This window comes from Chaetura pelagica, unplaced genomic scaffold (assembly GCF_000747805.2).
Source record: "Chaetura pelagica isolate M959 unplaced genomic scaffold, ChaPel_1.0 scaffold472, whole genome shotgun sequence".
NCBI lineage: Eukaryota > Metazoa > Chordata > Aves > Apodiformes > Apodidae > Chaetura > Chaetura pelagica.
The window spans coordinates 237,061-263,111 of record NW_009952566.1 but is presented as its reverse complement, the minus strand read 5'-3'; the positions used below and the strand labels follow the sequence as shown (position 1 = coordinate 263,111).

General features: G+C 39.9%; 2 protein-coding genes across 2 annotated transcripts in view; one reads left to right on the top strand and one right to left on the bottom strand.

Moving 5' to 3' along the window:
- Positions 1-12,539, top strand: part of TRMT6 (tRNA methyltransferase 6 homolog (S. cerevisiae)) — a 15,312-nt gene extending 2,773 nt beyond the window's left edge. The window contains exons 3-12 of the mRNA XM_009993461.1: positions 642-769; positions 1,178-1,287; positions 4,143-4,234; positions 4,317-4,400; positions 5,645-5,769; positions 6,691-7,055; positions 7,294-7,379; positions 10,688-10,857; positions 10,915-10,922; positions 12,366-12,539. Coding sequence (XP_009991763.1) covers positions 642-769; positions 1,178-1,287; positions 4,143-4,234; positions 4,317-4,400; positions 5,645-5,769; positions 6,691-7,055; positions 7,294-7,379; positions 10,688-10,857; positions 10,915-10,922; positions 12,366-12,539 — 1,342 coding nt within the window. The remainder of the gene's footprint in view (positions 1-641; positions 770-1,177; positions 1,288-4,142; positions 4,235-4,316; positions 4,401-5,644; positions 5,770-6,690; positions 7,056-7,293; positions 7,380-10,687; positions 10,858-10,914; positions 10,923-12,365) is intronic.
- Positions 12,540-16,584: 4,045 nt separating this feature from the next.
- CHGB (chromogranin B (secretogranin 1)) overlaps positions 16,585-26,051 on the bottom strand; it is an 88,172-nt gene continuing 78,705 nt past the window's right edge. Inside the window, exons 4-5 of the mRNA XM_009993429.1 lie at positions 17,928-19,660; positions 16,585-16,994 (exon numbers count right to left, since the gene is read on the bottom strand). Coding sequence (XP_009991731.1) covers positions 16,911-16,994; positions 17,928-19,660 — 1,817 coding nt within the window. The 3' untranslated portion in view covers positions 16,585-16,910. The remainder of the gene's footprint in view (positions 16,995-17,927; positions 19,661-26,051) is intronic.

Genomic DNA, 26,051 nt, shown 5'->3' with positions numbered 1-26,051 from the left:
TCAGCAGGGAAACCTTTGTAGTTCGGCCTGAAAGTTACAGGCTCTGTGGATCCTTTTTTTGTGTGAAGAAAGCAAAATGCAAACCTCCCTCAGTGCAATCAAAATGGAAGGGATAATAAAATACCCCCTTTTTATTATTTTTTATTAAACATTTCTAGGATTACACTAGCACATTCTGTGCTGTCTGTTTTCTTCACAGTGTTTTGGCAAATGTTATTTCAAAGGAGCTCCTCAAAATGCAGGTTCATGCCCATCTTTTTGCACTAATGTGCATGACCCAGCTTACATTTAATGCACTTCAGATTACTTTCATTCCTTGCCTTGTTCTGACTTTCTCCGTCAAGATTGGTACTATGTAATTCAAGTGCTTTAGCCTTGTTTTATCTGTCATTTTAGAATATTTTTGAGCTGAAAAGAAATAATTGTATTTCTTACTGTATGCTCAGTCTAAGTTCTTTGTTCTTTTCCTAACCAGTTTTGGTTTAATGTGTTTGTTGTGGTTAAGTTCACTTTTTATGTTTTTCTTTAAGAATGTAGATAAAAATGGCATGTATGAAGCTATAGTTTACTTTCAACTGTTTTGGGTTTCAGACACAGTAAAAATAATGCTTTTAATATCATTAACTTCTTTATTGTTTCAGAAAAATTATTTTTGAGAAGCAGTGGTTCTATCTGGATAATGCTATTGGACATATTTATGGAACTACATTTGAGGTAACCAGCGGTGGAAACCTCCAGCCCAAGCAAGAAGTGGAAGAGACTACCACAGGTATTACTGGGGATTGACTGGTGTTTGGACAGATTTTTTCCAATTAATTTGTTCTTTTGATAATACCAAAGGTATTGGAAAAGCTTTCTATTAATTATATATTAACACTACTTACATTACTTCTGTCATAAAAGTGCATGGTTTCATCTTGATCTGCTGTTTCACTAGTTCTGTAACAAATAAGCTTTTTAATATGGGAGAAAATTTTAACCTTAGTTTGGGTGAACATATATACTAAGGTGTGTTTTACATACTACATTTGATTGATTGCTTAGGCAATAGTTTGTAAGGCTGTGAAGCATGTGGGTTTAATCCTGAGAAGTCTTTCTGTGAAACTAAAATTGTGTGTTTCTCCAACTTAAAGATACTCAGAGCTAGATTTTACAAATCTATATCCTTTTCCTTTAGAAACAAAAGAAGCAGGTACAGATAATCGTAACATAGTTGACGATGGAAAGTCTCAAAAACTGACTCATGATGACATAAAGGCTTTGAAGGACAAGGGTATTAAAGGACAGGTAAAAATAAGGTTTTGGTGTAATTTCTGTGCTACCTTGGTGGTTATATTTTAGTTTACAAAATAGGCTGCTCTTTTTATCTATGCATAGAATTCAGTGCTTTTTCTTTGTTCTTCTGCTCAAGTAATGTTTTTTCTAAAGATCTGTTCTTACAAAAAGACAAAGGCTATTTTCAGAGAAAATTTCATGTAAGGTTGGCAGATTTGTCAATAGAGAGTGAAGTATGCATTTTTATGACATCAAAAGTCCTAACAGACAAAAAAATATTAAAACCTTTAAGGAAATACAGTTCACATCATCACCTTTTAGTTTTATTTTCTTTATAAGACTAAAAATGTTATTTCTATACTACAGACATATTAAAATAATGCAATAATTAAACTATTAAAGGCATCGGAAAGGATCATGGATAAACACCCAAGTATTCACAAATAACACTGTGTAACAGATGGGCTGTCAATTTGCCTCTAGGTGGTACCTACTGAACACATGTGATGTCTGTGTTTTACCTGCACCCTAAAAGCTAAGAATATTCTCAGGAGATCAGTTCCATTCTGTTAGGAAAGGGATTGGATTTTACCCCACAGTTTGTCAACAAGAAGTGAGGCTGTCTTACATGTAAATAAACCATTGCAGCCAGTTCTGTTCTGTACATGTTACCACTCAAAATTCCCTCATTTTGATTTACCCTTTCTAATAAAAATAAGACGGCTTATGCTTACATCAAGTTCATCTCCTCTTTGCATCTTGCTGGTTGCTGCTCCTCTTCAGAGCAGCTGTTCTGCTTTTGCCTGCGTAATAATGCCTGGGTCCAAGAAGTTTAGACTGGTGTTTCTTCTGTTTGCTTGTGTTGCTTGTGATGTTACCTCTTTGAAAAGAATGTACTAATCAGTCTGACAGCTTTGATATTGTCTGTTTGTTCTGTTTATTCGTGGCAGAAGATCACTTTGGCTTTTCTGTATGTCAGCAGCATGTCTGTGCCATACATCTATCATACTGTTAATTTAGGTTATTAAAACATCTTATTTGTGAACTTTGCCTTCTGAGCTGTAGCTGAATACTCATTTTAGGCTCTGTTGTATTCACAGCTGTAGATATTATTATTCTTCCATAAATGTCTGGTGAAATCTGAACTCCAGTTTGTGAGTGGCATGTCTTTGCGGCATAGGCTGTGTTTGTCCTTTGAAATAAAGCAACTTCACTGTTAATGGGGTTTGATTTCCCATTGCTTTCCAAATCCTTCCCTGGCTCGAGGAATGAGAGGTGTTGGGATGAACACATGAAGTGGCCTGTACTCCCAGGGCATTGCATAGTGCCACAGCTTCCCTTTGGCTTTTGCCCTTTCCACAATATAAAGTTTACTGGAAAAAAAACCACAAAAAAACCAACAAATCAAACAACATAGACACTGCATTAATTTTTTTCTGAGAATAAGGCAAAAAAAGAAAGATATGCTGTTTGATACCACTAATAGTACATTTTAAGTATTTGAGGGGCTTAATGAAATAATGGCTTGAAAAGCAGCAACAGCAAGTGAGTTTTGGAACATGCTCATAAAGAACAATGGGAGATGCAGTGTCCACATTAAAAATACTCATTTTGTCATTCCCCACCACCACCCTCTCCAAACTCCTGTGAGGCCAGGTTATACTACTGCTCTTCCTACATGTTTAATAGAGACTTTAGATTTTAGCAGTTAAACTACTTTGATCACAACAGCCAAAACAGAACTATGCAGCAATTGTTGTTGTATTGCGGGCACAGGGGCAAACCCTGAGAAAGGAAAGCTTTTTTCCATTGAAGGTCTTAATGGTCGCTTCAGCTTGAACCCGAAAGTATGAGTAAGAAGAGTTGGGATTGCCGAAGGGGAGAGATTAGGACAAGGAGATCAGGAAATAAAACTAGGAATTCTGGGAAGAACTAGGAGCTAGAGAAGGAGGAAGTCAGAGACAGTATTGCAGGAAATAGTAAATGCTAAGGAGTTTGACAATGTGCAAGGAGCTGGTACAGAAGTCTAGCACAATTTGGAAAGCAGAATAAAATAAGTGGGTAGGGGAGATGTCTGATAAATAGTCAAAGTATAGAGGAAGAACTAGGAGAGTCTGGAAAACAGATACCCTTATATATAGAGTCAGATAAGAGACCCAAAGAGGGACATCAGGTGACATCAGGTTCCTTGTTTTGTTTTTGTAAAAGATTTTTGCCTGTATAGCTTCACACAGGACTTAGGGTACTGTCATGCAGTCCAGTTCCAATGGGGCATGTTAAACTGACAGAGCATGTGTCAGTTGGTCCATAGTAACTGCCAAGAAACATAACTCTGCCTCATTCTAAATAAATTAAATGAAAAATAGCTTATCACTTAGAGAAAGCAGGGTATTCTCATTCACATTTGACATGGGCTAAGAATATATAGGTACCGAGGCTTCATAGTAAGACAGGAATCAATGACTTCCTGGTACTGAGTGGAACAATCCTGCCCTTTATTCATTTCTCCAGTAGAGTCTGCCCTCTCTCATGAGATAGTCCTGGCATCTACTAGACTACCTCTACACCAAATACCCCTTTTCCAGGATAAGCATTCTCAGCTTTATCATTTTTCACTGGTGTTATGTAGATAAAGATCACCTAGAGGCAACAGTATGTGATCAAATTCCTGCACATAGTTAGGGTAGCACCTCGCTTGTCATGTTGATTAATAGAAATTTACTTTGCCATTGATGTTAGTTGAAGTTAATGTTATACAGGCCTCTACTGGAAGCAAATATTTTCAGTGTTTGTTTTAAAAAATACTATATATTAAATGAATGAGATATACATACCAGTTATAATAAAAATAAATTGTTTCTTCCAAGGAAATAGTTCAACAGTTAATAGAGAACAGTACAACATTCAGAGACAAAACAGAGTTTGCTCAAGATAAATACATAAAGAAGAAGAAAAAAAAGTAAGTGAATTTTTAAATGTGCAAAATACTTAGTAGTTCTCTCATTGGTGAAGATAAGACTATGACTATGTGTTTCTTACAGATATGAGGCAGTTATTACGATTGTAAAACCATCCACTCGCATTCTTTCAACAATGTATTATGCAAGGGAACCTGGAAAAATAAAGTAAGTTTTCATTTAGTTTCTTTCTTCAAAGAAGTGCTAGCTGACTTTGAGTTTCACTCGGCACTGGTGAGGCTGCACCTCAAATATTGTGTCCAGTTCTGGGTCCCTCACTACAAGAAGGACACTGAGGTGCTGGAGCATGTCCAGAGAAGAGCTACCAAGCTGGGTCTAGGGAACCAAGTCTTTGAGGAGAGGCTGAGGGAACTGGAATTGTTTAGTTTGGAGAAGAGGAGGCTGAGGGGAGACCTCATTGCTCTCTACAACTACCTGAAAGGAGGTTGTAGTGAGGTGGGCATTGGCCTCTTCTCCCAAGTGAAAAGTTATAGGACAAGAGGAAATGGCCTGAAGTTGCACCAGGGGAGGTTTAGACTAGATATTAGGAACAATTTATTTACTGAGAGAGTGGTCAGGCACTGGAACGGCCTGGCCAGGGAGGTGGTGGAGTCACCATCCCTGGAGATGTTCAAGGAACATGGAGGTTTGGCACTTCAGGGCATGCTGTAGTGGGCATGGTGGGGTTTTTCTTGGGTAATGGTTGGACTTGGTGATCTTAGAAGTCTTTTCCAAGCCTGAGGATTCTGATTCTGTAAATGATACATCGTTAGAGACGGTGTTTAAGATAGACCCATTTACTGTTTTTAAAGCAGTAAAAGTAGATCTAGATGCTGAGACTAAAACCCCTCAAATTTATGTTATTTGAGGCTTCTCAAACCTTTTTCCTTTCCCCCCATCTCCTTCACCTGGCTTTATTTACCTGTTAAGATTAGTTGTCAATTCCTTGGCCATCACCAAGTCTCTTCAGTGCAGGTGCTGCAGTCAGTACAGTTAGGCTTTAAATTGCAGGTGGTGGGTGCTGCTGTGAAATGGATGGAAGTCACTGAGGGATCCATCACTGGGTTAGGAAATGCATTCAAATGCCATTTGTTCTTTACAAAACTGACATGTCAGAGAAAACAAAAAACCTGACAAGCTTAGAACCTATTTTTGCAATCTGATACAGCATGAGATGTGCACCTCAGTATGTGCACACTACTTCATATCCTGCTTTTGCTATTCTGTGCTAATTTCTTGTTAGCTCTGGTTCTTGTGCTTCTTTATTACCAGTTGGTTAATTATGAGTCTCAGCGTGGTGACCCTGAAGATCTACCTGTAATGCAACATTTTACACCCTCCTGAGCTAATCCACAGTATTTCTAACTGTAAGAAAACTTAATTTGGTATTTCTTAAAACCCTCTGTCTTCAGCCACTTGAGATATGACACCCTAGCTCAGATGTTGACTCTGGGAAATGTCCGTGCTGGCAACAAGATGATTGTCATGGAAACATGTGCAGGCCTTGTGCTGGGTGCCGTGATGGAGCGCATGGGAGGTAAGTGACACAGAAGCTTGTATGCAGATTCTTACCAGTCAACTGGGAAGTCCAGGGAAGTGAATAGCAGAAAACAGGAATAGTAACACTGGAATTCAGACAGCCTGCAGCACTGAAAATGTTATCTTTAATTTTGGTTAGTGCCAGAGATTTAACAGCAGTGAAGTGTGTATTTATAAGTAGTATATGACATTTTATTGATCACATTCTAGAAGTTTGACGTGTTTATTTCTCAAGCTCAGTGAATTAAGTTTCATTGTAAGCCAGTCAAAGACACCAGAGGTGACAATTATATTCCAGAAGCCTGGAAAGGTAGGAAATGTGACATAATGTGCTCCCAGATGTGACGTCTGTTGGCTGAGAAGCCCACAGGCACTTACTATGCATTGTTTTTGTTTCAGCAACTTTTAACCATAAGGATACTTGCTGAAGTAGATTAAATAAGATGCAATTTCAGTACAACTATTGCAAAGTTCTTTTTAATGTGTTAAAGCATTTGACATCTCTTCCTTCAGAGGGACAGTCTGGATGCTGAAGAAATTATTTGCCTACTAATGTGGTTTAAATAAGCTTTAATTTTTTATCAAAACTACTCCACAGTTGTAAGTAACAATTACTGTAGAAAAATGGTCTTTTTCTTCATTAAATTAGTCTATCTAACAATTTGTCAGTGCTTATTATATGTTCTATGCTAATCCTAAATGTGTATTTAATGCATGCATAATTACCTTGCCCTTCTGAGTTGCAGTAACTGTTGTCCTTCCAATAAGGACATCTTGAGGTATCTCCTCCTTGAGGCATTCTGCAACAACCTGTTAAATTTGATGACAGATTAAGAGCAGGCAGTTTACTCACCTATTCTTAAATGTGTGCTTCAAACCCTGGCCTTCCAATGTGTTTTTTATTCTTTTGCTCTCACAGGCTATGGATCCATTATTCAGATGTATCCAGGAGGAGGACCTGTTAGAGCTGCTACCAGTTGTTTTGGATTTCCAAAGCCTTTTTTCGATAATCTTCATGAATTTCCCCTCAGCAAAGTAGATAGTGTCCTCTCTGGAACATTTTCTACAGAGACTCTTCCCTCAGAACCTGAAGATGGTGTGTTAGTGGGAGAAGAAAGCAATGGATTGGCTGATGAGAAGCAGACTTCCCTACAGGAAACAGAAGAGGAATCTACTACTGAAGCAGCTATGGAGATCAACCAAACAGAAGAACATGAGACAATGGATATAAATGCTGAAGATGTAGAATTTAAAGACAACAAAGAAAAAGAAAATAAAGAAAATGTAAGAATATTTATTCTGGTTATTCAAGTTTTACAATGTCTCTATACTTAAAATTCTGCTGTCTGAATCAGACATGCTGAAATACAGCTTATTCAGGTGTTAAAATGGAACTCTGGAAGTTGACGTTTGTCTTACATGTAGCCATCTGAGATGAAAAAATCAAAATTCAGTCAATGCAATAGAGATCCAATATATAATTACCATTTAAAGGGCAAACTGTTTGTTTTGTTGTTCAAAGGTTCGGGAAAAGCAAAGAAAACAGTGGGAGAGAAGGAAAAAGCTGATAGAAACTGCTGCTTTGTTGAGAGAGAAGAATGCTGATGGGTGAGTTTGTTTGAAGGCAGGTCTTCTATTTGAAAACACACCTACAGAAGATAATTTCCTTTGAAACAAATAAAAGCTTTGTTTTAAAAATACCCTATTTTTTTCTGAATATTTAAAAGGAAGCAGTCAGTCCAGGTGTGTCTTGGGTCTTGTTTGCTTCTTACCTGGTTGACATTTTTTTCTGTTATTTAAATACTTTGAAATCTGATGACCTAAAAGTCAGTTTCCTGACTAGCTATGAGTAAACATAAAAAAAAATAATTAAAAATGTACACAGGAAGAAATGTAACTTCATGTTACCTGATTTGGCCAGGATCAATTGTTTCTAAGAAACAATTTAACATCAAGATATTATATTAGAAGTTTAAAATCAATATGATAAGCATATTCCTAGAAATTCAGCCCCACAATAGTATAAGAGCATTTGGTGGTTGTGACTTTTTTATTAATGTTCTTAGCAAATGCTGAAGTGATTTGAGTTAATCAAATAACCTTGATTTAGTTAATTTAATAACATACATATTCATTTTTTTCCCTCTTAAGAATATTGGCTCACTGGGAATAAAGCTTTTCTGCTCAGATAAATTTTAATACACATTTACGGGTTCTGTTTTAATGCTTGTGTATAAATTTTGTTATTATGAAATGTTTTAACTCATGCTCATTCATATTTTACTATATCTCATGTACACTTAAGTGGTAGAATTAGCCTTTTCTATAAAGGTGCACACAGGTAATTCCTTCTCCAAAGCAATGAAGCAATAAAAGAGGTCTGTTCAAAGCACTGCACGTCTGTTTGGCAGCAGTAGCACCTCTGGGGATTAAACTGCCTTAGCAGTGGGAGTGTTTTGTTCTGGTTTTACTGCTGTGTCCTGCACCCGTCATTGTAATTAAAGTGTGTGCATGGTCTGGCAAAGCAAAAATTAATATTTGACTTTCCTTGATTCTTCCTGTAGTGTAAAATGGTATGTTTGGTTGCTGATTGAGTTCAAGAAAGTGTATTTAGTATTTGTATCTTGTTCATTAGTTTTCAGTCACTTTTGTCCTTAATGCATGAAAGCTATAACAAACAATATCCTCAAAGGGACGAGTGATTTCTTGCTTTGGGAAAACTTCAGCACGATGAGGGGGGAAAGAGAAGTGTGTAGTTGCCTGAAGGAACTATCCCAGATGGCCCAGTCAGGATCACCTTTCTTTAGTCATCTGCCTTTTCTAGTTCATCATCTGTTTAGATCGAGAACCACAGGGTACATATATTGCTAAGCCAGGGAAAATTGGCATGGAGTAAAGAAACTATTCCAACTAACAACTTGGCATGTGAGTAGAAGCAGGCAGGGAAATTGGGATTTTACTTTGTTTTGCAAGAGAGAAACAGGGAAAGGATAGGTAAGAAGCTGGTTAGCATTAGAAGTAGGGAGGAAAATTAGGACTTAGAGGGAAGAAAAAATAGTTGTTAGGTAAAGATGGGCACCAACTTTTAGATAATGACTTCTTGAGGTCCTGAATTTAACAATATTTACTACTTTATGTAGAAGATACAATTTTAATAAAATTTCCATCTTATGGAAATCCTGACGTGGTAAACCAGTGCTTCTACTAGGCCTGTTTGTTCAATTCCATTGAGGAGAGTTGCAGTCTGTCCTAAGTCTTTAAGGCGAAAAAGGAGGATTTGGTATTCTTCTAAGACAACTCTCAGATAGACCATTAAATTTCTATGATAAAAGTGGCAATTAGTTTATAGACACACCGTGTGTTCAGAATTGGATCACACCCTCTCTCTAACCCTCCCTGCCCTTCCTCTATCTCCACCTTCTCCCCTCTCACCCGTTACTTTAATTCTGCGACTGGCCAGACTACCTGCTGGCAGCAATATGTGCTGCCATATGGGAGAAGAGAATTTGGTTTCTCACAGTCTCTCATCTCTCACCTTCCTGTTGTCTGGCAGAGCTCCTGGCAGTGGCAGTGCAGCACTCCAGACCTTCTGAGGCACAGCCTGGAGTCTTTCTTCTTTCTGATCCACTCAGTTAATGACTGAGTACACATTTTTTGAAGGTTGGAATTAGGGTTAAATCTGTATCCTGCAAGGCCAAAATTGCAGAGAAAACTAAATTGCAAACTGTAAAATAATTACTTTATCTCTGTTGTGTTTAGAAAATGGAACATCCATTTTTACCTCCCTTTTGTTAGGTAAGTTTGACAGTGTCTCCAGTGCTGTATGTTCCCCTGGAGAAAAAGTGATAATTAATGGATTGGTCTTTTAATATAATAACTGTATCCTGGACAAGTTGCTTAACTTAACTCGTTCTTCTGCACAAGTACAACTTATTAACTCATTGAGTCTTGACCAGTTATTGGGTTAAATCTGTATCCTGCAAGGCCAAAATTGCAGAGAAAACTAAATTGCAAACTGTAAAATAATTACTTTATCTCTGTTGTGTTTAGAAAATGGAACATCCATTTTTACCTCCCTTTTGTTAGGTAAGTTTGACAGTGTCTCCAGTGCTGTATGTTCCCCTGGAGAAAAAGTGATAATTAATGGATTGGTCTTTTAATATAATAACTGTATCCTGGACAAGTTGCTTAACTAGCTCGTTCTTCTGCACAAGTACAACTTATTAACTCATTGAGTCTTGACCAGTTATTGCAGTATAGTTTAGCAGTGATTTTTTTTTTTTTAATTCAAAACTCAAGATACTTGTAGAGAATCTTAAGCATGTATATACTTGAGATACAGTGTGATACTAAAATGAGGATGAAGAACAAAGTATAAAGTCTTCAGTTGGCAAGGGCTTAATTTCTTTAAAAAATCTTTTAGTCATGCCCACTAAGGGATTGTTTTCTCTTTAAATACTGACTTTTTAATATAAAAATTTATTTAATGAAGAATACCCAATTTAAAGAATCACAACTGAGGTTACATTCTATGCAACAATTAGCAGTCACAAAATTTAAACTCTATTTGGACAGTGGTCTTAGGGTAGAGAAAGCAGCATGAAAATTCTTGAGTTGCAAGAGTTACTGTGGAGCTCAACACAGCTGAAATTAGTGTTTCTGCAGTGTGTTTAATATACTGCACTTTAGGGAACAACTGTTTTGTCCTTTTAATTAGGTAGGAAATTACTTAAATCCTACTTAATTAAGTAGGAAACCTTGATTTGCTTTTATATTTGGGGAGCTGTTGGAGCCATGAAAACATGCTGATTGGCAACATTTAAGCTATAATTGATCACTGTGCTAAGTAGGAGAAAACACCACTTGATGGATAGTTTTTAAAAGCAGAAAACTAACCTGTGAAATTTCTTTTGCAGCTTAATTGTAGCCAGCAAGTTTCATCCCACTCCTTTATTACTTTCTTTATTGGAATTTGTTGCTCCTTCAAGGCCTTTTGTTGTCTACTGCCAGTATAAAGAGGTACATCAAGTATGTTACTTTAGCTGTTACAGTTCAGGTTTGAGTTTATTCTACTGTATAACCCACTGTTTTATATTTTTTAAGGAAATAAGTGCATTTTGGACTGACTGAAATTATGAATAAGCATACCAGGTAAGGATTGTAGTAAGTGGGTTTTGAAACTGCATGAGTTCTGGGGAAATAAGTGCATTTTGGACTGACTGAAATTATGAATAAGCATACCAGGTAAGGATTGTAGTAAGTGGGTTTTGAAACTGCATGAGTTCTGGGGAAATAAGTGCATTTTGGACTGACTGAAATTATGAATAAGCACATTCATTTGTTTTACCTGAGAGCAGTGGGAAAAATACTGTTTTAATGCTTCGTTGCAACAATTTCAGATGGAAATACTTTTTCGACTTACAAAGCATTTCATTTAAACATTTGCTGAAGTATTTGTAGCACCCTGACTAATGCAATACTTGTGCTGCTTTAGCCTAAAGTGAAGGACAATCTAGTGTAATGTAAGAGAGATGTAGCAAAAAATTACAAGTGTTCATTCATTTCCAGTGTGTTTCATAGTTGAAAAAAAAATAATTGTGAGAATGGTGGTGACTTTCTAAGTCAGTGTCTTCAAATAACATGTTTCCTGGAACTTAAGTAACAAGAACTTTCCCATCTGGGAACTGAACAGTGAAAACAAGCTGAGAGGGGAGGGAAAACATCTCCACTGTGAAAAACGTCAGTTCCACTAACTGTGTTTCAACAACGTATTTGCAAATGTGGAGTACGCTCTCAACTATGTAGAGGCAGAAGCTCATCTGATGTCTAAGCAGCTCGCCACCTCTGAAGAGGTTCTTGCATTTTACTTTCTCTTCACTCATAGGCTTCTGGAGTCTGTAAGGCGGTGTTCTTTAGGGGGTATCTTAATTCAAGGGTGGCCACAACCACTGACCATTGATCAGGCAACCAAACTGGGAATGAGTAGGAGATGGACAGATGAAGATGTTTACACAAGTGAGGCTTGGTAAGGGTTACCATGTCTCGGTGCAGTTAGGAACAATACTGCACCAGCTTCTGGCCACATGTAAATCAGTTTTCACCTGTGACAGCAGTCAAAGCAAGGAGGGAGCATCACTGAAGAGAAAGTGTTCACAGAAAATTGTAACCTGGCTGCAAGTGATAGTTCATTGCTATGTCTTAAGAGTATCTGCGTAAAGATTAGTGTGTCAGAACTGGAAATTACTGTATTTATCAATGTTGTTGTGTTAGAACAGCTGCAGTTTCTTGGAAAGTACACGTGTTCTGAACACATTAATGAGACTTTCATGTATCCCAAACCTTGACTTTATAATTTTGCTAGAAATTCCACCACGAAGTAATCAGGAAGGAAGCAGCCTCTATTCTTATGTATGTCTATAAATGTAATGAAGATACTTTGTCCTTCAAAGATAAACACACTTCCCAAATGGCTGTTTGTTTTGATGCCTGGAAAAAAAATTACATCTTATACTGTAAGCTTAAATTACACCATTTGATGTGCACGTATCGAGTGACTTTTCATTGCTTTTTTGTTGGTGGTTTTATTTTTTAAAGGTCTTACCAGATCGAAGCCACCCAAAACTGACAATGAGCGGAGGTGGAGGATACCTGCTCTCTGGTATAACTGTTGTCTTGGATAAGAGCAAATCTGACTCCAGTGATTCAGAAGCCCTGAAGATGGAAGAGCCATCATCTAAAAGATGCAAAGTTCAAGACCTTCACTGTTAACGTTTGAAGAATTGATTTTGGTTTTGAAATCTCAGGAGTCCTCCTGTTATTAAAATAACAAGTGTACTTTCTGTGCTCCTGACAGCATCGAAATGGTACCTGTCATACACCTGCCAGCAAAAAGCAGCAGAACTGCACAGGGCAGGGAGGATTCCTCTGGCTCTTCACCAGTTTCCATAATCAGAATGAGAATAAAAACCTTTGGAAGCAAACATCACACTTAAAACACACATCAAAAAAACCCATCAGGAGTAGCTAAAGCATCAGTGAAGGGCTTCTGTTTGTTTGTTGCCAAAAGTGGGTGTGATAAAGTAGATTTTTCAAAGGTCGAGTCCAAATCAACACATCTAACTTAACTTCCCATTTTCCCAGAACAGCATCATGGTAAAACATTCTACATCATCTCCCCCTTTGAACACAGGACCCAGCTGTGTTCAATATAAGCAAGCAAGCAGCAACATTCACACACTTTTCTTTCCAAAGAAACAATAGGAAGAGACTACTCATACCAGAAATTTACAGCATGACCCCATGTTTTCATGAAATAAAGTGTACCTTCATAAATTAAAATACCAAATATTTAAACAATGTCTCCATTAGTATTGCCTGTCATTTTTCCTGAGAGTTGTTACATGTTTTAAGAGATAACCATTTTGAAATTTGGTTGCTGTATTTATATTTATTCTCCTCTTTTATCTTTCATGATGTGTATCTTTTTTATTACTTTTTTAAGCTTTGCATTTGCCAGTTCAATTAAATTCAGGATGCTTTTCCTAATGAGATTTACTTTCTTTTTCTTAATTTTCCCTCTTTGGAAGTAAAAAGGTCTAGCAGAAGCTTTAGGAGGAGAATACCCTTGCTGGCTGTACCCATACCCGAATCCCAGTGGGAGGCTTTAGGCCCATATGTGAGCTTGTACAGCTTGTACTTGACTTCTGTGGCTGAACTTAGTCATCAGGGCAATCTGGAGCTTTGGGATCAAGTCATCTGACTTCATAAAGCTGTAAAATTCTGTGTACTGGTAAGAGTAATGCTCCTTCAGGACACCATCAGCTCAAAATAAAACGGATTATATTTTGTGTGAAGCAGCAGGTAAGGATTTCTTAAGGTACAGTGCATCTTCTGTCCTGCTTTTTGTAACTTCCCTTTTTTTCCCATTTTTTATGGAAAGCTTCTCTCCTCTTGCTTGCATGAAAAACCCACAAACTTGTTTCACGAGCTCCTCTGCCTTCCCGCAATAAGTGGAAATGAAAAATGTGCTTGCCCCTCTTACCATTCCGTCCAGTGGAAGTGTTGCAAGTCACATGCAGGGACCAGAAAGGTGATGTGTGGTTTCTCTAAGGTTTGTTTTAAATTCTGGATTTCTCAACTTTCAAGAGTTAGTGAGGAAACGGGTGAGGGAAGAGAAGTTTTCCTCTGCTGTGTGTCCCCCCTGTACATGCTGAAGGTAGACTGAGACTTTGAAAGCAGCCAACACCCAGTGTATGATGAAATTCTGAGACAACCTAGATTAGAGCAATGGATAGAAGCCCAGAAACTAGAGAAAGGCAAGAAAATTATTAAATCAGCGTAAACCAGGAGGTTAATACTGAAAAATTCTCTTGCTTCAGTTTCCCTACTTAAAGCAGGCAGAGGTACTTGGCTGCCATATTTACAGCAAATGTTAGGTTTTTAATTCTTATCATATATAATGTGCTAAAAATAATTACCCGAGGGAAAAAAATACAAAATCTGTTGTATTTGTCTAACAAACAGCTCAGTTTTGAGAAATAAACAATATTGATCAAATCCAAGCTGGCTTCAATTTCTCCAGCATTAATACTAATGCTCTCAGTACTGAATCCCATCTGCAGTTTTTAAATGTATGATAATGCTTGTGCCAATAAAAGACAGTAAGAATCTAAGAAATTGTTAAAGTATTTTAAATTATTGGCATTTCAAATTGATGTAACATACTCTGTATGTACTAGTGGCAGAGCACATCTTGGTGCAACACTGTTCCTGTTTTAACTGAAACGTGAATGAGTCAAAGTCTATCATGGGAGACACATTGTTGAAATACAATTGTCTGAAACCAGGAAGCCTTTGTAGTTTGCCAAGTGACAAGGGAAGATCCAGCACAAATGAGAAGAGAATGCATCCTGTAAGATCTTAAGGCAAGTTGGAAATAATGGATGTAACACAGAGCATCTCTAAGAGAAGAGGCAGAAGGCAGGTGAGGACAACGCTGACATACCTGCATTTAGTGTCCATAACGTGTAGCTCAGGAACCTGGTGATCACTGGAGCTTCAAGGCAGCATGTCCAAGATCAAAAAAGCAGTTACCAAGCTTTCCATTCCTGTGTTTTACTAAAACTACACATCAAATTCATCATTAACCAGGAGCAACAATTCTTCAGAAGCCAAAACCACCATTTCTGCCTCACTTGATTTCCTGGAACAAAATTATGCATCTTAATACACCAATATTTGTTTTAAATGGTACCACCCAGCTTCAATGCCAAAAGCAGGCAATTTGCCTTCAAATAATGGAAATTAATCTAAATTAATCTACACTGTATTGGCTGCTTAAAAGGAAAATAAATAAATAAATCTAGAATTACCCATCAAAAAATCTTAAGCAGGTGATGCAAATGTGTAGATAAAAATGGACCAGGCAGGAATGGTCCCAACTGCTACTCAGCTCTCAGTGCTTGTGGCAGCAGCTCCACTGTCACAAAGCTCTTGGAAGTCACTGAATAACGTTTGGTTTTAAAGCCTTTCAAGGAACATGTTTTTAAGCAGAACATGACTGATTAATGAGTGAATGTTTGCGTAAGATGAGCTTTAAAAAAAAAGAAATAATTAAAAAATCATTGTTGAAGTAACATAGTTGAACAATTTATAAAGTTTTCTGTGCTACAACTAAATTTGCTTCTAGGTATTTACATACACACAGGCACCTTCTCTCATACCAGCTGTTGGCAAAATGCACGATGCTGCACTACTTAATTGCACAGTATTGTAAGCTGAAGACAGCAAAGTATTTCTGCAGCTGGGACACTTTCTAACTTTCCTTACTGTCACTGGAAAACTCTGGTGAAACCATGGTCCTGGTGAAGTCAAAATTTTGTCAGCTTCATTGAGCCAGGATTCAATCTTCATGTACCTTAACCAAACAAGATGAAACATTTGAATGGTCTTACCAAAATCCCAAGGCAAAGATGTGCTCACACAGCTCACAGATTAGTATCTCAGAGTATTTTCCAGTCTGTATTGCCTTACAGTTAATTGGAGAGTATGTTTGTGTTTGATTTATTAAGCAGGTGGATGAAATGGGTTACCAAGTCATACAAGCAACTCAAGACATCATCACAGCAGAAAGTCTGTAAAAGAGCACGTTTGGGAATGTTTAATTTAACTGAACCCCAGATATTTGAAGTAATTGAAACTAATTATGGGACCATTTCTGTTACTGCTTCATAGTGTTCTAAGATTACCAAACGGCTCCTTCCATACGCCACCCTCCTCACAAGGCATCATTCCATTCATTCCCCAGAGCCCATCCTGCCACCACTCACTGGCTGCCAAGGAACTTGCCCTGTGCAAGGTGGGCCCTGCTCCAGCACAGAGCACAGACTCCCACCATGACCTGCTTGCCTGAAATAGGTGGAAAGAACACATTAGCAAAGCACGTTCGTTAGGTGATTAAATTAATGGGGCCACTGAGACCAAACGAGTAGGAAAACCAATCCACTATGTAATGCATTGATTCTGAAGCAACATGTGCCTTCCAAACTAGCAAGCATCCATTTGGTGTTGCAACGTCTTTGCTCCTTAAAGACCAATTTCCAGAACTAAATAATTCACAGGACATTTCTGAGTTACTGGAGCAAATTATTTGGGATTCTCTCACCTCATGCTCTTGCTAAATAGCAAATAAAAGGCACAGATATGCTCCTTGTAACTTAAAAAAACCCAACACAATACTGGTGAACCACAAGGCTCCTATCCAGCTGATACAGCTTACTTTGACATAACCCAAGTAAGCAAGGAGAAAGTTTGGTCTAAGATCAATGATTTTTATTATTTTAAACTCAGACAAATATATTTCTGAAGAACACTAACACCATTGTTTTCACAAGCATATTAAAAATATCTGCCTTGCATGAAAAGTTGTAATACTAAAATTCATGCTATTTCATATCTCAATAGCATAATAGCAAATGAAAGACATTTTCAGCTGTATAAATCACTACACTATAGTGGACAGTAAATAGTATTTCCTGGTTTTAGGGCAAACAACAATCCAAGTGGCAGTGAATTTACCACAAAAAACAGGTATTGTGAGTACAGCTACATCTAGCTTTGAAACGCCAAAGCAGATAATCTTCAGCCTCTTCTGTTGTCATTAAACTTCTCAGCTATTTTCTGCAGCTCCAAATCCATAGTGGCCAGGTTTTCCAGTTCTTTTTCCTGTGAAAATATGAGGAGTGTTTTACACAAAGAACTCTGCAAATGTTTTGTTCCAGAAAAGTGAGAGACAACAGTAGTTTCTGAGACAGACATATCCTGATACTTACTAGTCTCTGGGCAGCTTGCTGAGGGTTGGGGTGGTGTGTTAGTAGCAGTGCAGCACACACTTGGGAGATTTGTGCAATATTCTGCTTTTAACCAAGTTAGGGCTGGGGAAAGTACCAAAATATTCATTCTGAGGGCTGGACCTAACCACAGCTTGATCTTTTTAGCTCTGAAGCACCATTACCTACTAGTAACATCCCACCTCACAGCTGCTGCTCCATGCAGCTTGCAGTCACTTCTGCCCAGGTGACAGTCCATTCAGAGGCTACAACCTTGTCATCACAATGGTCCTGGCTTACAATACACAGAAAGCACAGTGTACAACAAGTACACTCCACCTTACCAGCTGCTAGGGGGAAAAAACATATGCAGCCAATTCTCGTTCATGATGATGACTTGCTAATGCCATTTAACCTCTATATAAATTACTATGAAGCCTCCACTGCTACCAGCCCAGCTTTGTGCAACAGATACACTGACATACATGAGGAACATCTCGCTGATGGGTGGAGACTCATCTTTATTAGTCTGTAAGACCCTAGAGGGAGAGGTAGGGCCCAAAGAGAAAGAAAATCTCCTTTCTCTTCTTGTCTTGCAGCAGACAGAGGCTAACAAGGATGAACATTGTCTTTATTTTACAAACCGTGCCCTGCGGTAGTTCCACTAAATTAATTCAAAGAAACCAGACTGTTAAATCACTGAAGATCTGTCTCTCCATGTAACAATCTTAAGTTTTTCCCTGAACAGTTTACCAGATGCCCTGGAAATGGATTCAGAAATATGCATGTAATATCAGCTTCCCCTTGCTTTTCAAGGAGATACACATACCTCCTCTTCTGTCAGAGGCCTCTGGCTCAGACTTCCTCTGTCATTCCTGAGGACGTGACGTTTTTTCACATCTTCTCCAGAATTGTACAACTCTGGGAATTCGTCTGATTTTTTCCTGTAACTCAGAAGCTGTGCAAGTTCATCCATCTTGTTATATTGCTTTTTTGTATCATATCTATTCATTTTGCCAAGATTCCTCTTGTCAGTGCGTCTGTGGTTCAGAGCACTTAGGAGCTGCTTTTTCTCCCACCAGTCATAGTCATCATATTCAGGGAAAAGACTCTTCTCGTTCAGGGTGGGCCTGCCTTCCTCTTTGCCCTCCAGAAGCTGCTCTCTGGCACTGTCCCTTTTCTCAAGGTGCTGGCTTTTCCACCACAGCAGTGGGTAGAAAGGGCTGTAGGATGCCATGGTTCTTTTCTCCACAGGGAGACGGCTTCTGTACTCTTCCCTCTCTGCATATCTTCCCTCCTCCATATTCTCCTCCTCATTTTCCAACTGATCACTGCTGTGAAGCTTCTTTTCCACTTCCTCCTCCTCCTCCTCACTGTTGCCAGGGTAGTGCTGCTGCTCTACGCTGTCCTCTGTGCTGTAGTAGTGTCTTCTGGCCTGCCCTTTGCGCTCTCGAGCATACGCTTTCTGTGACCCTTCATCTTCATCATCCCACAAGCGGTATCCAGCACGAAGCTGCTTGTCCTTGCTGCTACTGCTGAGATACCTGTCCAGCTCTTCCTCACTCTCATCTCCAAGATATGTCCTTCCTTCCGAATGGTGCCTCCTCTCCTCGCGCCATTTCTCATTACTCTCTTCACTGTGGCCATGCCTCTTGTCTTCTTCTTCACTGCTCTCCTCACTCTGATGCCACCTTTCTCTGTACTCCTCACCTCCCTGGCCTGCACGCCTCTTCTCCTCCACCTCTTCAGACCCATGCCTCCCATGATAACCACTCTGCTCCTTATGCTGCTGCTCAAACTCTTCATTGTGTTTTTGATGGTAATTCCTTTTGTCCCAGAGATAGGCTTGCTCTGTGTTAGATTCCTCAGCTAGTTCCTTCTTCTCACCACCATGGCCCCTCTTCTCTTCAGAGGAGTCACTCACTCTCTGCTTCCCATGGTAACGTTTGGGTCTGTAGGGTTGCTTTTCCTCTTCTGTCTCTTCACTTTCATCAGATTCTTCATGCTCTTGCTGATGGGAGAAATCACGTTCCTTAGACTCATGGTGATATTTTTCACTTCTTTCTTCCTCTGCCTCTCCCTCTTCACCTTCATGAATTCTTTTGTAAGGGCTCTGTATGCCCTCCTCCGAATGCCAGAGCCCCACGGAGTGCTGATCATTCCCATCAGGGAACTCCTCTGTGCTCATGCCTCCAGAGTGAGGCTTCTTGTGGAGAAGAGCATGTTCTACCTCTTCATCATGGAGCTTGCTCTCTTTGCTTGCTTCTTCACTGTGGTAGCTCTTCTCCTCGCCTCTAATTTCTTGATAGTTTTTCTTTTCTTCTGTATGAAGTCTCTCCTCTTGAATAGGTGTGTGGTGTCCATCCTCCTCCTCACTTTTACCTTCCTCACGAGCAAGTTTCTCCTCATCATCTCCTTTCATGTACTTTTTAGATTCCTCTTCTGCTTGACTGTGTTCTTTCTCCACACTCCCAGTATGATGCTTTTCGATTTCTGCTGGGTCTTTCAAATGCCTCACTTCAAGTGGTTTGTTGTCACTTCTCTCTCTGTCATTTTTCCCACCTACAATAACAAAAGCAGCATAATGAAGTAATCCAACTTGCCAATGAAGCATTATTTCAGTTTAAGTAGATAACAGTCTTCCCAAAGTGGCAAGAAGATTTGGACAGATTTTATAATTTTACTTTTAAAATTAGTCATTTCCTAGTATTTTGTATGTTTGCCTGAAAAAAACATGAACTAATTAGGCATTTTTAAAGTTCCACTGAAATTTCCAGAATAATTTTTCCTCTTTAGTTTCTTTCTTTCTTTGTGATCACAAGCTTAACTCTCATTCCCACTAAAATCACTGGGATGTGGAGCTCTATTCAGTTCTTTGAATGCCAGGCTTTATCCATCATATATGCTTATTCACAAAAAAGACAACCATCAATTTCAAACTACTCAAAAATATCTGGGGCTTTTAGCAGATTTTAAAAGTTCTAAATTGACTGAAAAAAAAGCTATTGTTTTGCAATAGTTATATTTAATCAAATCATGCTCCTTGCAATAGTTATATTTAATCAAATCATGCTCCTTCCATAATTTCCAAAATGCCAAATTAAAGTCTGATTCTGCCCACAATAGAAACAGTGTATTTGTGTCAAGATATTTCTGCTTCACTTGTCTTGGAGTAACATCAGAAATAATCACAAATCCTAGGAGTTTTCAGACAATAGCTGCACAGATTTAAAAATAGCTCATTCATTCTGAAAAGCTTCCCCTTATCCAACATTCTGGAGGAAATCTGTCTAATGACAGAAATATGGTCCATACCCTCTTTCCAGTAAGTGTTCTTTTATTTTCCAAAACCTGGAAAATACACAAGATTTTTCCTGAAACTAACAATGTAATAAAAAAAAGTTTGATGGCTGATAGCATTCAGCACCTCCTATACATTTGGGACTGAGCTACATACATGTCTTTCCAAAGCCCAAAACCCATCCTCTCCTGATTATTGTATTAGGGCCATGCATCATTCCCTCTACAGAGCAGGAGACAGACAGGTTTCATTACTGCTTCTTGCTGTCAGGTAAGTTCAAGACCCTTTTTATTGTTCTGTAACAGAATAAATACAACTGAGCAGAAAGGAAGGATGTGGGTTCTGCAGCCTGGCACAGCACCAAACTTAACCACACTTCACTACAGATAGTAATGAAGCATTTGAGCAGGCTTCCACCTCAACATGGAGGCAGCAAAGCAGCATGCTGGAGGAATGAGCTCATCTGAAATGAGCACTCCCACAGGGAGCTTTCAGCACACATCTCCAGACCTCTGGAATCAGCACCACAAACTTAATCGTTCCTGGGCTGAGCAAGATTTCCCTCTCCCGAGCTCGGCGTGGATTCAGTTGCCACCAGGCATAGAAGCTTTGTTGATTTAAGTAGTGGTGATTTGAAGCCAGTTCATATAACCCTCTGGGATGCATTCAGCATGTGGTCCAAACCTGGTCACGTTTGTTGACTTCTCAGGCTACCTGAAGAGCTTGTCTAAGTTTCCCCAGATTCTCCAGGTGGCTAAAGCAGGGCGCCACATGTGTTAACCAGGAATCCCTGAGAGTTACCAGGTCAGGCTGTTTGCTCTTTGAGCAAGACAGACTATGCAGAAGGAAACCAGAACTTTGAGACTAAAATTTGGAAACACTGTTTTCACACAGGCCGAAATAACAGTTCACCAGCTCCAAAATGAGATAATCCACCTAACAAAGTCCCTTCACAAGTGCAGAACATGCTGTACTTACTCTTCTTCAGGATTTCTTTGCACTCAGGATTAATTGGTGGTGCATTTGGCTTAGAGAGAGCATTGGACAGGACTTCCACTATGCACCGTGTTACCTACAAGAAACAAAAGAGGAGAACATGGCAAAACTGGAAATCCTACTTCTGACACAGTTAGTGAGGAAAGCTAGTTTAGGATTAGAGTTTAGGCTAATATTAATGAGTTTTGAGTAATCCCCAGCTCTACCACAACTTCCTGTGCATTTGGGCAACAAGGGCTTTGCTCCTCACTCCCGTAACAGTAAGAAGAAGAAAGTCATTAGTTCTTTTTATCTCCCCTCCTGCTTGCATAGGTAACAGGCTCCTTTTGTACATTTTTAAATATTTAATAGCCTATTCAGTGCAAAGAAGAGTGAAACAACATGTGGTAACAGCACCTACAAAAAAATAACAAACACAACACTGTTCTAAACATGAGAAGCATGTTCAAACAGGAGGATGCTGCAAAGGTGTTAACAGAAGTACTGCCTGGATTGCCAACAAACAAAAAACACCTTTATATCCTCTATAAGTGACGTGCTCCACATTTTTTTGTGTAAGTTTGCTGCAAGCCCTGCTTCTCTTAGCTCTTAACATTAAACTGGATAGTCTTCTGGAGAAAAAGGAAATTCATTGATTTAGGAAAGTCACACGACCTCCTCTAATCCTAAGTGCTAGGAAAGTAGCTCTTCTGTACAAATTCACACAAATGATTTTCAAGTGTTGAAGCTGTTGGTTGTGAGCAAATGCTCAGATCACCAGGGGTACGAGTCTCAGGATGACAATCTGGATGGGAGCAGACAATAAAACATTTATACAGCTGTTTGTCTTTTAAATGTTTTGCAGTTATTACCAAGTGTTTATTAACCTAAATGTTCACACAATCAGCAACTGGAGAGGGTATGATGTCAGGTTACAGATGCTGAGAGCAGCCAATGGCATTTATTTAAGCCAATAGGTTAAAAATCTCTTTCCAAAGCAGAAAACGGGAGGACTGCATTAGAAAGTCCATTACATAGTCGGTAACTGTAAATACTTAATCTTTCTTCAAAGTTTCCATCTCACTTTTTACAGTCCAGTAACATGTACTGTCAAATAATATTTCAGATAATTTTTTGGGCAACTGTACAACATAGTTTCCAAAGTGCCACAGTAACCCAAGAAGCCAGCTTCCGTTTTAATCAAATGCACTGAAGTGCACACAGGTATCTTCTGACAGCTAAAGGGACTCCAAGTTCTGCATCACTGATCATCTCATAAGAGTTTACCCTTATGGAAAAAAAACACATTACCCTGAGCATTTAAAGTCAAACCATGGAGAGCATGTGACATTTTCTGAAATGTGCTTTGACATACAGCTACTCACCATTTCTTCAACATGGTCTTTTTCCACTGGAACTGTGCTTACACCTAGAAGAAGAATGATTACAGACTCATTAATCCTAGCAACGTGCATCACTGACAGAAGCCCTCAAGTCAAATTGGTGGGATGAGATGCATTGAGTTTTGGGTTGGCAGGTCAGTACACCAGGCATATTTTGTATTACAACTTCTCCCATTCAGGATGGAAAAGCAATGCAAAGTTGCAGCACAGCAGGAGAGAAGAGGCGTGTTGACATTTCTAGCACAAAAAGAACATACTTCAAAAACAAGGTGCTTAAATTCCAAGACCGAAACTTTACTGCAAGTTAGGTCTTCATGTAGTTGTACCTGTTGGGTGGTAAAAACCAGGAAACAAGCAAGGCCTATTTGCACCCCATGAGCCTTTTAGCTTCCGCAAGGGGCTCTGGGTGCCCCCCCCCACTTCCCCAATAGGATACCATTCCTCAAGGCTTTGAAACAACTATTGTCCCCATCCTAACAGAGAAATCCTGTCTTGCTTAGATGAGAGGCAGCTCCCAGAGGGAAGGACAGAATGAGAAAGGACAGGAAAATTTCCATTCACTAAGTGGTCTGTTACCACCCCAATAAATAAGCAATAAAAATCAAATCCCAACAGGAAACTCCTGGAGGAAGTGGCACAACCTGTCACCTCTGCCTGTCCTTAGGACATGTTGGGAAAGAAGATGTTGCAAATGAAACCTTCAAGCTGCTTTGTTTTGCCATCACTGCTGCAATGTCTCCAGCTGGTTAATGAGCATGGCTGCTGTGTATTATTAATAAACCTTGTCAATTCTCACACACTTTGGATTTACAGAAGTGAGGTTAAGCAAGTCTGCCAGCCACACTCGAGTATGCAGAAGCAAGGCTTATTGTATAATCACAGTACACAAACATACATCTTGGGGTGCAGTTCTGAAGTTCTTACATGAGTCAGGATAGTCTTAAATACACCTATCACACTCTCTGCAACACTGCTTGCTTGGGACAGCAAGAGATCTTCTGTAATAGATGAACACAAAGCAGGCTGTGGAGATGAAGAGGGTCAGTTGACCGTAACAGTGTCAGAAAAACTAACATGGTCCCAAGGAAGCTCCCTGCAAAGCAGACAGGAACGTGTAGCCTTGCACTCCTGAGAACAACATCATCTTGCATGTTCTCTGTGTCTGCAGAGAAAGCAGGCATCCCCTGGAGCACTGACTCAGTGTGTAATAACTGAACACAGTAATAACTCCCTTGATATTTCTACTGTCCTCTATTTTTGCTCCCCCAGACACATATGTAGGAATGTGCTTCTCCAGCCCTCGCCTCTTCTCTGCGTACACAACTGCAGTCAGAGCAGGGAACCCACACAAGGATGGCACAGAAGGAATTCCCCTAAAATAGCACCACATCCCCACTCCACCATTTCCCCAGAATGCCAGGTGGTGTGTGGGGGAGATGGTGCTATACAGAGCCAAGCCTCTCCCCCATCTTCTGCGTTCAGCACTGCCTGAGCCAGGGTTTAGGTTACTTTATTTACTAACCTAGTAGGTACATAACTACGACAGCGCTCAGTGCTGACGCTGCTAACCTGCCTGCGTCCTCCGTCTGAGCACAGGGGATAAGGATGTACATACACACTGGGGCAGGAAACTGGCAGCAAGGGCCCTTCTACTAATCTACTAAAAGGACAGTCTCCCAATCCCACAGGAGCTGGACATGCTGCCCTTAATGGCACAAGCTGCTCACAGTCACGTAAGCAGAGGGGCTGACCCACTTCATTGATTTTTGATGAGTCTCCCTCTGGTCCTCCAGTCCATGAGAAACCATGACACGCACAAGGGCAAACATCTGATTTTGTCCTTATAGTGATGCTGTCACAGCACATCTCTGAGTTACAGCCAGCTGATGTGATAAAGCACAGAACAGACAAACTTCTGAATGTCTTTTGCTATTAAAGATGCCAGCTTCAGGCTACCTTTTGAGCGCTATGTCAGTGGTGCAGGAATATAAAGTCAGGTTGTACTCACTGCCTTTGTCCTGTCATTCCAAAGCTCCTGCCTCTCCAAGGAGATTCACAGATAGATTAATGACTGTTAAGCAAGTGCTCGGTTAATGATGAAAGCTGACATACACAGACAAAGAGGAAGCATTAGGCTATCATAACAATGTCAGAAGAATCAAATGGTGTTGGACATATGTCTTATTAACCTGCTAGGAGGAACGAGTGTCCAATCCACCCCAGAGCCTGAAATAATAATATTGCAGCAGCTGTTCTTCCAGAGCAGAGATAGGAAGGCCGTGGGGAGCCAGCATACCCCACTTAACACCAGTGCTGGCAGCACTAGCCCAAGCCAGCTGGCAAGAGCTCCCTAGGGGCCACTTGCCAGCTGGAGATAGCTGGCCAACACCTCTGCCTTCCTCTCCACATGTGCTCAGGAGCCATCACCCTGGCACTGCCAACACAGTTGGGCAGCAGGACACCCACCCACCCAGCTCGCAACGCCACAGCAGATGGTACAACTGCAGGGTTTCACTGCAGAAAAAAACAGACCAGAGACCCACACCTGGCTCTGCTCTCCCATCCCGAACCAGACCTGCCCAGGCAGTTACAATCAGATTATTTGATTCTGCAGAAGAGCTGAGAAACAATGATCACAAGAAAGGATGAGAAATGCAGGACAAATTCATGTGACTTTGGCTTGCATCTCCAAGACTGAGACAGATCTCTTGCTGGGTCCCTGATGAAATCCCCACGTGGCTCTGCTTCGTTAATGCCGATGACTCAGTGCGGTGCCACTGCTCACCAAAACGTCAGCAAAAGCCTTTCCTGGGAAAGATCATGGAAACTTCGGCATATCGATCTGCAGAAGGAGCACTAGAAAGTTCTTGAAGTTCATGTTTCGCTGATTCCCAGCCCCAGACTCCTTAGTTCATGGATGCTGGCTGATGTTTGAAAGCAAGACAGCTGAAAAGGACACGAAGAGGCACCTGACGCATTGGATGGGATAAACCGGTAACAACCCTTGGTAAGAAATCCCCACGGGGTCTGTGGGTTAAGTCCAATGAGCTTCTCTGGCTTGGGGGTTCTCTCCCCACCTGCCACCCTCCCCTCTGATTAAAGGTAATCGACCTCATTATGCAGTTTCTATGAAGTCCTAGAAGCATTTCCACGTGGACACCTCTAACGCACACAAAGCTGAACACCTCAGCCCAGAGCAACACCAGCTCTTTCAAGAAGCTCTTTCTTTTCACTACGCGTAAAACCCCGCAAACCTAAGCGACCCCCTCACCCT